Source organism: Cenococcum geophilum, assembly GCF_001692895.1.
Source record: "Cenococcum geophilum 1.58 unplaced genomic scaffold K441scaffold_2, whole genome shotgun sequence".
Lineage (NCBI taxonomy): Eukaryota > Fungi > Ascomycota > Dothideomycetes > Gloniales > Gloniaceae > Cenococcum > Cenococcum geophilum.
This window is the reverse complement of record NW_027137560.1, coordinates 587,684-600,365: the sequence shown is the minus strand read 5'-3', so window position 1 is coordinate 600,365 and position 12,682 is coordinate 587,684. Positions and strand designations below refer to the sequence as shown.

Genomic DNA, 12,682 nt, shown 5'->3' with positions numbered 1-12,682 from the left:
ACCTTCCTTTCTTCTTTTCTTCTTCCTTATAAGAGCTGGAGGTGCTCTAATACTTTTTCTTAGTCCCCACTAAGGGACCTATTGGTTAACGTGGCGATATAGATAGTATCGGACGAGGAGATAGGTAAGAGAGAAGATAGGAAGAACGGAGGAGCCTCTAGTAGGTATCAGTCAAGCAACATTAATGGCTATATTATGGCTGCCTAATCTCCTATACTTGCAGGCCTCCTCCCGTCTATAAATACTCCCTCCTTTATACCTTCCTTTCTTCTTTTCTTCTTCCTTATAAGAGCTAGAGGTGCTCCAATACTCCTTAGTCCCCACTAAGGGATCTATTAGTTAACGTGGCGATATAGATAGTATTAGACGAGGAGACGGGTAAGAGAGAAGATAGGAAGGACGGAGGAACCTCCAGTAGGTATTAGTCGAGTAACATCAACAGCTGGTTTTTGTCACCCAAAAATTGCGTTACGTAACGACATTTAGGAACGCAAATATATACCCTATCCCATACTCACACCACTACTAAATATTTTAGATTTTGCACTCGGAGCTACTTGCAATAGATATTCCTAAGAGATCTACCGGTTTAAAGCTCTATAATTAAACGTTGTTAACGTTTTATATAGGGGTCGTCGATTAAGCTCCTAGGACACGATTTTTAAAGTTTAACACTATACCAATATTACGACCTTCTTGCAGTGGCTGAGCCACCCCCAATCTCCTCCCCTCCCTCTCCTCCCTCCCATTACTCGGCGCCAAGCTATTATGTCATCGCTAAGCCATCGTGTCGTTGTACGTCCGAACTGGGTGGGCAATAACGTGGTTAATAGTTATTAGGTATTAAAAATATTTAATATATAAAGCTTTAAATTGGAATCACAATCTACTATATTATATCCTACGTAGAGGGCTCTGCATTAAAGCTCTACAGTCCAAATATGTGCTATATTCGTGACCAATATATTCTTTAGGCCCGGCTCAAGTAGGGCGCCTCGGTCACTGCAGTAGATCCTTACCTAGCAGTAACTAAGGCGCCTTAATCTTACTACTACTTCTAAATTAAGCAAAAGCTCTATATAGGGGGGTCCCAGGGGGTCTCCCCCTAGAAAACCTCATCTCTATATATATTAATTAAAGTTTATATAATAAAGCTCTAAATTAAAGCTTTGGGTTAACTAATTGGCTTATTACACTCGGGTCAAAATTTGCGTTGGGGGACCAACGTTCCGCATGTTATCGACATACGAGCGAACGCGAATAGACAAAAATAAGCAAATATACGGCCCCTCCCAACCCCCAGGGCGATCGCCCGCGGAGCATGCGGTCACTCGCCATCAACTATCAAATACTACCTAGCAGCCTGGACAACACCATACGGTTTTCCTATCTCCTCTTAAGGAGTGGTAACCCTTAGCAAGGGCCTAGCAACTGGGGCCTAGGCATAAAAGATACCCAGGTATACACACACACGTCCCGCTCGCCTTTTAGTATAGTAGTAGTTTATAGATGAATCCCCCTTACGCCTTCAATAGGCCCTAGGGGGGGGGAGGCATGGCGTATATAGCAATAGTCAGATAAGAGATAGCACACAGGGGATGGCCAAGATATGGGAAACAATAGTACAGCAATCAATTGGCAAGGCCTAGCTAGGACGTAGTGAACCCCAGCTGGGATAAGCTAGAGAAGGAAGCAGTGGTTCCCAAGGAGTTCAAAACATCCAAGGAGGAGGACGTAGCTGTAGGCCTGCAGGGCCGCACTACGTGCAAATATGGCAATTCGGGGTTTTTCATCCAACTAAGGTGGCTCATAGGGTTTTTCCTTCCCCCAACTGCAGGGTTTTCTTCATGTAAATTACAAGTTTTCCCCCTATGACGGAGTAGTCTGCGTGGGCCAGTAGGATCCGTATCAGACGTTAATCAAAGAGTTACTACTAATTATTTATTAAGTAGTGGTAGAGTTATTAATATATAAAGATAGCTGATTTTAGAAACATTCTAAATAAATAAATAGCTTATTTAACTCTTTAGCAGAATCAATTGAATAATTTACTGTAATTTTGGGTGGCTTGATTGGGTAGCTGTTACGTTAATCCAATTGCTCGTGCTTTACCAAGCCTTCAATTTTGGAATGCTCTACTTGTTTATCCTAAGCTTTCCGACGCTATGGAGGGACCGCTACGGAATGTCTACAGGCATCGGAAGTCTAAATTATTGCTCTCTTGCGTTGGGGCTACTGGTGGGAGCGCAGGTGTGCGGGCCGCTGACTGATCTTATCCATAAACACTTGGAAAGGCGTTATGGGTATAGCGACGACTCAAAAGGCCTACCGGAGTTCCGTATCCCTCTATGAGTATGATCCCAACAGCCTTCATAGCACCCTGCGGTATATTCTTGTATGGATGGTCTGCCGAAGTCAAGCTCTTCTGGATCGTGCCCAACGTAAGTCGTTCCACTGTTGCCTTGGCAGTGCAAAGCTTGGAACACTCCTAGCCACTAACCTCTTGCTCCTTCAGATTGGCGCCGTACTATTTGCAAGCGGAAGCGTTATCAGCTACCTATACATGAANATGTACATTGTTGATACCTACACACGCTATGCGGCCTCTGCTTCTGCTGCTTCAACCTTCTTGCGCTCGCTCGCGGCATTTAGCTTTCCATTATTTGTGCCTTATTTATTCAACTATTTGGGCTATGGCTGGGGCAGCAGCACTTTGGGTTTGGCAGTAATTGTATTGGGCATTCCGGCACCATTCTTGTTTTGGAGATACGGGGCAACGTTGAGAGCTAGGAGTCCTTTTGCTGCAGGTGGCTGAAGTTCTTTTTGCATATCATGGAGTTAAAATTTTAATTTTTTTTGATAGGGTGGGAAACGGCATGCACGCATTATATCACATAAAGATGATTGGTGGGTTATTGGTCTTAATGCATCTCCATGAGTCGCTTGTACTTGATGCAGCAGCTAACGTGACACACGGGGTTTTGCTCGGTCCTTGAGTTTTGCTCGCGCTAGTAAACCGCCTCCCTTTTTACTGCAAAATGGCATTTTGATGTTCAAATCGAGCAAAACCCAGGGACGAGCAAAACCCCGTGTGTCACGTTATCCACGTGCACTCTGATGTTTCCAGTAGTTTGAAATCCTAGAAACAAATTCCGGTTTAGCAAAACTGTTTGTAATACGTAGCTTGCTCCGGGTGTTAAGCGGTAGGGTTTCGGACTACTATCCCTAAGCAGATCTCTCTGAGTGCATGACATTGAACACTTCAATCACTTTGCTACAGCACTGCCACCTCCTCAACGGGCTGGTGTAAGCTATGTTGCTTGTTGATTGCGGTCGCATCGTTTTCCGGTTACATATGCAACCATTGCTTCATCGACGCGGGTGACGGCCACTGGGGTCCTCCTCCATCGGCTTACCTAGATTTTTTTTTCTAGGGGGGCTCACAAGTCGGCCCTAGCGATGCTGCCGATCACCATCACCTGCAGTATGTGTGATAGAATGTCAAGCACGAGCCAAGGAGTCAGGAAGAGCAGCAGTCCGCTGAATCCGATGGGCTACATCTTGCATCTTGCCCCTCTTATGTCGGTGATCATTCCCTTTGTTGGAGAAAAGCCATAATGCCCCTGGTACCCATTATTCTTATGCGGGACACCTTCTTTTGCCTCTTCTAATAAGCAAGAAGATTTTCGACCGTTCTTTCGCTCCTCCAACTGTATCTCTAGGGGAGCCTCCGGTTGATTCAACCATGTTCTAATAAGCAAGAAGATTTTCGACCGTTCTTTCGCTCCTCCAACTGTATCTCTAGGGGAGCCTCCGGTTGATTCAACCATGTTCTAATAAGCAAGAAGATTTTCGACCGTTCTTTCGCTCCTCCAACTGTATCTCTAGGGGAGCCTCCGGTTGATTCAACCATGACTACTGGTACAACCGATGGCGCGCGCATGAAACACCAGGGGCGCATGGCCACTTACGCGGCCGTTCTTGGCCGTCTCATCCCCGACCTACGGGACGGGATGAACGTTTGGCAATTGCTTGACCTCGCGTGCATCGTCCGGAAAGGACTGACAGGTCCCCAAAGCGAGCGCCGCTGCGGCCCAGACGCGCTAAACAGGAGAGCTCGGGTGCAAATGCCCCAAAGTCACCCAGAGAGCGTCTGCGAGACGCTGTACCTGCATTAGCTTTGGCGGAATGACTGGCCAGCATGCGGCCTTGGCCCGTTTCAAAACGGGCCTCAGCTGATAGGGTGCTGATCCACTTGTGAGACTCCACCAGCCATGTCTGTCTTTCCGTGGAGGCCGTGGCTAACAATGGAACTGTATCGCGCGCGACAAGGACATAGACACAGTTTCTTCTGTCTCGTTGTCCGACTAACCGAGTGGTCGACTGACGATGTTTCGAGCCCTAGTGTTTCACGAGAGACCTGTCTTCCATATATCTTTGGACGTGTCCTCCACGTAGCAAACACCATTAAGGCAGGCTCAGCTCCTTTCTCTCGATTCAAAAGCTTCTCAAGGGCCAAAGTCATTCGTTTCTTTGCTCTTGTCTTTCAGTTTCTTTCATTTCCTATCTACAATCGTTAAGCATTAGCTTTCCTCTTTCGCTATACATTATCATTCGTTGATATTTTCCACCATGAGGCTCTCCTCTACTATCTTCCTTTCCGGCCTGGCTGCCCAACAAGTCGCTGCAGGTTGGGATGTTCACGCCCCAAGCTTCAATTGCCCTTCTAATACCAACAACCAATGCTCGGACAAGCAGAAGGGCGGCTTCGATTGGAGCGGCCTTGCTGTGGGTAGCTTCTCCCAGTACGGGGGTTTTTCCTTCTCCGGCTTTACCTGCTCCAACAGCTTCTTCAGGCGTAATTCTATCACCAAGAGGACGTTCCAGAGCAAGTGTGCCAAGGCTACTGTGTCCAACAACCAGCCGGCTTCGTTCNCATGCTCTCAATCGGAATTCTCACTGTCAGAAATGCAAGTTTCCGTAGCATTTGACTGCGATCTCGAGTTCCATTACGGTATGGCAGATGGCTCCACTTGCAAGCAGGTCGCCTCCTGCAAGAAGGAGGGCACTGTTGTCCAGAACACTCAATGTGGTGGTGCTAAGTCAGTAAACGTCTATCTCGGAGACAATGGTAAAGGCAGCTGCGAGATCGGACTTCACAGCATTGGGTTCGACTGCAACTCCGCTTCCAGCACTGTTCCAATTTCAACACCCACCCCGTACGTCAGCAGCACGCCAGCGTCCTCTGTTCCTGCAGAGAGCACAAGCACCTCGGCAGTCAGCACTCCTGGATCATCCAGCACCCTCGTGGTCTACTCTAGCGTTCCCGAGTCATCCGGCACGCCCGGCGCAGCCTCTAGCACCGCCGAATCTATCAGCACTCCTGGATCATCCAGCACTCCCGTGGTCTACTCTAGCGTTCCCGAGTCATCCAGCACGCCTGGCGCAGCCTCCAGCACCGTCGAATCTATTAGCACCCCTGGATCATCTAGCACCCCCGCGGTCTACTCTAGCGTTCCCGGATCATCTAGCATGCCTGGAGCAGCCTCCAGCACCGTCGAATCTATCAGTACTCCTGTGGCATACTCTAGCACACCTGAGTCATCTGCTACTTTTGTTTCGAGCATCGTTTCCGTGCCCTCAAGCACCCCGGAGTTGCCTAGCACCCCCGCTGTGTATACCAGCGCCCCCAGTGTTTCTAGTGTTTCTGCTGTATATACAAGCACTCCGGAGGTTAGTACATCAATTGCATATACAAGCACTTCTGGAGCCAGCACCCCTGAGGCGAGCACTCCTGTAGAAAGCATCCCTGGGGCCAGTACTCCTGAGGTCAGCACTCCTAGTGTTAGTGCCCCTGCAGTGTATTCGTCTTCTGCAGTTCTGCCAACTTCTGAGGTTTCTCTTACGACGAGCACCATTTTCAGCACTGTTATTTCAACCATTACGAGCTGCGCTCCAGCAATTACCAACTGCCCTGCGGAATCCGCATCAATCATTATTGTCACTTCTGTCATTGCTGTTAGCACCACTGTCTGCCCTGTGACCGCAGGCGAGGTTCCTACCTCTGCTCCATCTTCCATTGTTGCTCCTACAACATCTGAGGTTCCTGTCTCTTCTGCTCCCGGCTCCACTCCGGCTCCATATTCAACTCCTGCAGGTGTTGAATCTAGCTCTGCTGTCGTGCCAGCTTCCAGTGCGGTTTCTTCTTCCCCAGCGGCTCCTTCGGCTGGCTGCCCCGATGTTCTTCCCAAGTGCATGAACACCTGGATGTCCAAGTCGGGATGCAAAGACAACAGCGATTTCGGCTGTTACTGCAAGGTTGCCGACTTCACCACTAATGTCATCAACTGCGTGACTGCCTGGGGTGCCGACTCAACTGAGATCCAATCGGCACTCTCTTACCTCGCTGGTATCTGCGCCCAGTTTGTTCCCCAGAACCCTGGTATCATCACCAACTGCCCAAGCACTATCACTCTCGGAGCTACGTCCCCACCCACACCGGTTGCTGCTTCCTCAGCTGTTGTTTCCTCAGCCGCTGGTTACTCTGCACCCGTTTCTTCAGCTGCTGGCAACTCGGCTCCCGTCTCTTCGGCTGCTGGCTACTCTGCTCCCGCAGGATCTCCGCCCGCTTCCTCTATTGTTGGTGCGATTACTTCCTATGTCGCAGGAAGCTCTGTTGCAGCTACTACTGTTGCAGCAGTCTCCTCAGCTGCTGGTTATACTATCCCAGTCACCACAATTACATATGAGACCACGGTGACAGTTCCTTGCGTTATCGCCGGCAGTACAATTGTGGGATCAAGCACAACTTCAGTCATTTCCACCGCAGTCATCGTTCCTCAAGTCGCTTTCACTACCGGTACCATCACTGCGTCCGGAGCTACTGTGACTCAGACTGTGAACCTTGCACCCGGAACACCTGCGCCTGTCTCTGCCACTATGACTGGTGCCTATGCGACTTCCTTCGGCACTGTAATCTCACCAAACCCCACCAACGGCACTGCCACTAGCCCATCAATTCCTGTCTTCACTGGCGCCGCATCGACTGTTGGCGCCAGCTCTCTTGTTACTGTCTTAATTGGTACTGTCCTTGGACTTTTTGTATTGTAGATGAAAGAGTATTGTACACATGTTTATGAGGGTGGGGATACGGAGGTTTTTGCATTTTCTGCAGTTTGGGAAAATAATGTATACTCGGCTAAAGCACTGCAGGGCGTTTGCTTTATGAGTCGAGTTTGAATTCATGACTCTCCTTAAGATCATTAGAGTAATGGGGAAGGGAAGTTGAGCGTAGTACATTGTGAGAATAAATCGAAAGATTTGAACATAAACAAAAATTACCTAAATTACAAGTCCGATGCTTGCGTCCGAATTGTGAATTTTAAGAGGTGTGCCGAGCTATTATCATATGCTTTAAGACTGTCCCTTTCGTAATTGCTCAGCTCGTCGTAGAGAATTCCATAATGTTGAACCGAGGATGTTTCAGAAAACTGACCGGCAACCGACGTCATCGCCAATCCTGCGGGAAGAAGTCTCGCGACTTTTCTCTACCCCAGCTGTTTGTCGATCCCCCACAGCTGAGGACATACAGGGATTCTTCTGATGCACCACCAGCATGTCGTTCGTGGTTGAGTAAGTAAAAACTCACAGTATGGTTAGAAACAATTCTCACATGTAACTAACTGTCAAAAGCCAGATCCGCCGGATCGACAGCCAGCTAGACCGGCTACAGCTTTCCGGCCTGCAATCAACCACGGAGCCATGGCAGATCCCTAGCCTGACAGCCGAAGAAGCATACGATCCGGCGAAGACGTCGCGCATTAATCAACTGCAGGCCCTCATCAAGAGCCTCTCGACGACTTCCTCGGCAAAAACGCCACTGCTTCCTGTGAACCGAATTCGATCGATACTAGAGCAGGCTGAGTTCTCCACGAGCTGCACCACCTGCGCACAATACTTTGGGCAGGAAGAAGAGGCGGAGGTTGTTGACCCTACGGATTCGACTTATGAGCATGAGTTGGAATGGCTGCTGCTCAGCAAGGCGACGACCCAGGCGTATGGCCAGGTGCTAAATACTATCCTAGAACAAACAATACCTCTAAGCAATGACATATGGTATTGGGACGATATACTAGGGTCGTATAGATTTGCGGGACTGTATTCCTTGCAGACGTCGCCGCTTCGGTTGTGGGGCTGGACGAAGGACGTCTATCACGATGTTCGTGAAAGAGGAGGAGGGCTAGCAGATGGATGGGGAAAGTTCTACGGGCTTGTCAGGGATGTTGTGCATGAGCGGTCAATTGCGGATATTCAACGACAGGTTGTGTCACCTCTCGCATTGGTGCGCAACGAAGCCAGACGGAAACAAGCGGCATTGAAACGGTTACGGCAGATTAATGCGAATGCACTGGGAGTGTTGTTGGGCGAAGGCCTGAGCAATGAAAGGTAAGCAACCTCGAACATTTTAGCGTTTATCGCTCATACTGTTTTAGTATACACGACGAAGGCCTCAGGACTCCGGATGATTATACATCTCAAGATAACCGCCACAAATGGAAAAGCACCATTGCAAAAAGCATTGCCCTTATGGATGCTGTCTTACAGAATGTCAATGATGTTGAGCTGACAGCAGATAAATTCGACGGGTCTGTGGCAACCATGACACAAGATGACCATTATTACGAAATCCATGAAGCTTCTGAGGAAAGGACTGCAACAACTTTTAAGCCATCAGCCGTAGCTGAACGGTTGAATGGTTTGCTAACAAAAGAATTGCCTGGATATACTGCTGCTTTTAATCGCAGCGTTGGAGAAAATGGTCGGCCCTCTCGTCTCATTCGTTATTGGCTGCCAGCCTCAATGCTCGTGGTATGTCTTTGGTCGTCTGCGCGACTTCATATGGTGATCCTAGAATGTATGAACTAACGTTCTAAAGGTATCTTCCGGGACCATTTTTCGCTTTGCAGTAAATCGGAAAGCAGAGATCATCACATGGGTTCGCGAATTTGGCGCAACAATAATTGACTTTTGGTCAAACTGGGTTGTGGAGCCTACAAAGAAGATAATTGGCACAATTCGGCACGACGAAGAAAGCGAAGTCTCAATCCTTAGTAAAAGGAGTCTTGAAGGCGACCGTGCGAGCCTAGAGCGTATGGTGGTAGACTTCGCAGTAGACAACCCCGACGGTCCTCAGTTGAATGATGTTAAGATTGCGGAAATACGAGCTAAGGTCAAAGAAGGTGATTTGACGCTGGTGCTCAGGGCCTACGAAAAAGACATGCAGAAGCCATTCCTTGGTACAATACGAGGAAATCTTATCCGAGCTCTCTTGATTCAAGTTCAGAAGACAAAGGTAGACGTTGAAGTCGCCATGAGCGGGATAGACTCGATTCTAAAAAGTCAAGAGCTGCTATTTGGGTATACTCTCCAACAACTTATCCGGAGGACTCTTCTAATTAATATAGTTTCATCGGACTTACTCCTGGCGTATTGGTGACGATCGGAGTTTGGAGATGGCTCAGCAGCTTCTTCAGCACTCGTAAGGGCATGAAGATCGGGACGAGGCAGGGCCAAATGTTGATAATACTTCGGTAAGCCCCCTTCAAACGTGCCTACTACGTTGACACGCCGTAATAATCGTTCTTTTAGCAATATCGATCGTATTCTTGTTGGAGCTACGCCAACGGAGTTTGGGGAAATGTCGTACAAGGACCACGGCTTACTCTTGTGTGAAGTGCACCTGCTGCGCCAAACTGCGAGCGGCATGCTTCCTAAACGTATCTTCCGTGATTTCCTGGAAGAGATCGATGACCTCGTGGACATTCGCGCCGGGCTTACGAGGCAGCTAAAGGTAGTTGAAAGGATGAGGTGGGCTTACTCTAAGTGGTTTACATAGCATCCCAAAAAGCTTGCATTACGGGCATATCTGAATATACACTGGTAGCTCTCTATATACTATACATAAGAAGTTGGTGTTATCCTGGAATTCGAGCGGGGAAAAAAGGTGATACTGGCTATTAATGTAGTATCTTCTGCGAGGGGCGGATCGCAATATGTATTCTAACTCTTGTGCAACTAGTAGGATGTTCTGCGTGAACTGGGCCTTTAAAAGGAATAATCTCCGCAAGTAAGATGCCGGTGCCTGACGCAGAGATTGCGCTCGTGGACGGTGATGACGAGCCTTTGTGATTCGAGAATGTGGCGATTCATCATCATAAAGATGCAACCAGGATCGCCAACGCCTCTCGCTTGCTTCCTCGCTTAGCAGAAAGAGACGACCTCAAATCTCACTACCCCATACCGCAACGGGACCAACACTGTCTTGTGAAAGAACGACCCCTCAACTTTCGCCGAGAGCATAAATACTACCCCATATCTTTCAACTGTTTGCCAGGACACCCCCACAAACGGACCGAGTAGCTTTGCTGATCAGCGTTTCGCTCCGATCCATCACCAGGGCCCGAACCAGGCGGGTGCTATCCGCAACACATTTCCAACCCTGCAACACTCTCTAACAATGGCCGGCACACGAAACTATGACTTTCTTGTAAGCACCTCCACAGCTCCGGATATCAAACATCCAAGTTCTGCTGAGCTTCGAGCTTCTTGCCAATACTTAAACCTTCTAGATCAAGCTGCTCCTTATTGGCGACTCGGGGGTAGGCAAGTCGTGCTGCCTGCTGCGCTTCAGCGAAGACTCGTTCACGCCATCCTTCATAACGACGATTGGCATCGACTTCAAAATCCGAACCATCGAGCTCGACGGCAAGCGCGTGAAGCTGCAGATATGGGACACGGCAGGCCAGGAACGGTTCCGGACCATCACGACAGCGTACTACAGGGGCGCTATGGGCATACTACTGGTTTATGATGTCACAGATGAGCGGTCTTTCAACAGTAGGTTCTCAGTCCGCGGCCAGATTGTTTGATACATAATGTTGGGACGTTGGGGTGTTGGGAACAAGGGAGAGAGGCAGAAGGGAAATTATTACTGAGCAAGTTTGGCTGACTTTGCGGCTTCCGCGGCGGCAGACATCCGGACGTGGTTCTCGAACGTGGAGCAGCATGCGACGGAAGGCGTCAACAAGATCCTCATCGGCAACAAGTGCGACTGGGAGGAGAAGCGCGCCGTCTCGACGGAGCGCGGTCAGGCGCTCGCGGACGAGCTCGGCATCCCCTTCCTAGAAGTCTCGGCGAAGAGCAACATCAATGTCGATAAGGCTTTCTATAGCTTAGCCGCAGATATCAAGAAGAGGCTGATCGACACCGCGAGGACAGATCAGACACAGTCGCAGAACGTCCCGATTGGCGATCAGAGCGGAGGCATGGGTGGTGGAATGGGCGGGAAGTGCTGCTAATTAGATGTTCGTTGAGGGATAGAGGAGCAGTAGAGAAGGGATGGGGAGAGCGTCTGTGTCGGTGTGAAACATGGTGGGCCTTTCTGCTTGTTTTGCAGAAGGGGGAGGATTTCTTTCATATTCATTTGGTTCTTTTGCAAAGCTCATGGTTGCTGGTATTACTAAGGTTTCCACTCGGTGTTCTTGAAATTGGGAGTCTGTTTCGATATCTCTTGCATTTGTATATGGGCCAAGCCTAGTCACTGGTCCCCGTCTCACCCTTGCTTTTGGACTTTCTCTGGTGTTAACTCCCTTTCTCTTTTCTACTAGATGGCTTTTAGTGCTGATCTATGTGTGACTACTGAGTGTGTAGTGGACTACAAAGGGATTTCATCTCCTATGCAGCTTCTTCCGATGTTGAAATATATGGGTTTGGGTTTGAGAGGTTAGACTAATCGTGATAGCTCTAGGAGCGAACGAACCCATTGGGATGGCCTTGGCGATGTAGATGTTCTCGCGTCATCGCGTCGTTCACTGCTGACCTGCCTACTTTAAGGGTAAAGCGCCTGCCGTTTTCTGCTTCTCTTCAACTCACCGGCATCTCTTGCTGCGTCTTCTATCGACAACATCCTCAACTCATCTCCTTCCTTGTGCTCTTAGATGAGGCAGGCGATAAGATAGTCATCTTTCTCGATCTACCAAATGAACTCCTCTGCCAGGTTGTCATTTTCATGCGACCAAGCCATGTCCCGAATCTCAGGGCAACGTGTTGGTTTATGCGGAACTTGATCAACACGGATGGGATGTACATTGCCCGTGGCATCATCAAGCTCCGCTATAGCTTCTTTGACTCAACATTGAGTCCGATCTGGTACCGTACTGTTGATCCGGATCTAGCAAACACTGTAAAGACGATGTATCATGGTGCACATGATCCCAATTTCGAAAAGGATTGGCCGGAGATTTGTCCTTGTGTAATTTGTTCTCGCCGATGGCAAATGGTCATCAAGAGGGCCTGTATCATATATGATGAGGGGAAGAGCTTGAGAGGTGAAATATCTCTGCAGCAACTGTAAGCGATCACTCGGCGAGTAAATATTCATCAACATGGTGCTAAATGTAATACCAGTCCTAAACCCGAATTTGGAGAAATATGGACTGCATATGAATTGATGACCATGCAACTCCCGCATATTCCTACATCCTTCCGCTGATTAGCCAAGAGCTTGCTTGCATATGCTGAGTTCTTCGAGAGGCTGATCCCATTTACCACACACCAGATTTGCAAAGATGATATTTCAACCGCAAGTGTGGAGACCGATGGAGCTATTCGCCGCCGCCACCAA

The 12,682-nt window shown here is 48.8% G+C and overlaps 3 protein-coding genes across 3 annotated transcripts; all 3 read left to right on the top strand.

Moving 5' to 3' along the window:
• Positions 1–2,073: 2,073 nt before the first annotated feature.
• K441DRAFT_718667 (uncharacterized protein) lies at positions 2,074–2,912 on the top strand. The gene is made up of 2 exons (XM_067654010.1): positions 2,074–2,441; positions 2,516–2,912. The coding sequence occupies exons 1-2, from the start codon at positions 2,349–2,351 to the stop codon at positions 2,813–2,815; spliced, it is 393 nt and encodes a 130-aa protein (XP_067509641.1). The 5' UTR covers positions 2,074–2,348; the 3' UTR covers positions 2,816–2,912.
• A 1,422-nt stretch (positions 2,913–4,334) lies between these two features.
• On the top strand, positions 4,335–7,385 carry K441DRAFT_650882 (uncharacterized protein). The gene has a single exon (XM_067647105.1). It carries the CDS (start codon positions 4,633–4,635, stop codon positions 7,108–7,110), a length of 2,478 nt encoding a protein of 825 aa, XP_067509640.1. The 5' UTR covers positions 4,335–4,632; the 3' UTR covers positions 7,111–7,385.
• Positions 7,386–7,615: 230 nt separating this feature from the next.
• K441DRAFT_683613 (NCA2-domain-containing protein) lies at positions 7,616–11,357 on the top strand (the record flags this gene model as incomplete). Its single annotated transcript, XM_067651708.1, has 8 exons — positions 7,616–7,632; positions 7,693–8,445; positions 8,493–8,868; positions 8,936–9,417; positions 9,465–9,590; positions 9,649–9,867; positions 10,691–10,896; positions 11,032–11,357. The coding sequence occupies 8 exons, from the start codon at positions 7,616–7,618 to the stop codon at positions 11,355–11,357; spliced, it is 2,505 nt and encodes an 834-aa protein (XP_067509639.1).
• Positions 11,358–12,682: the final 1,325 nt, after the last annotated feature.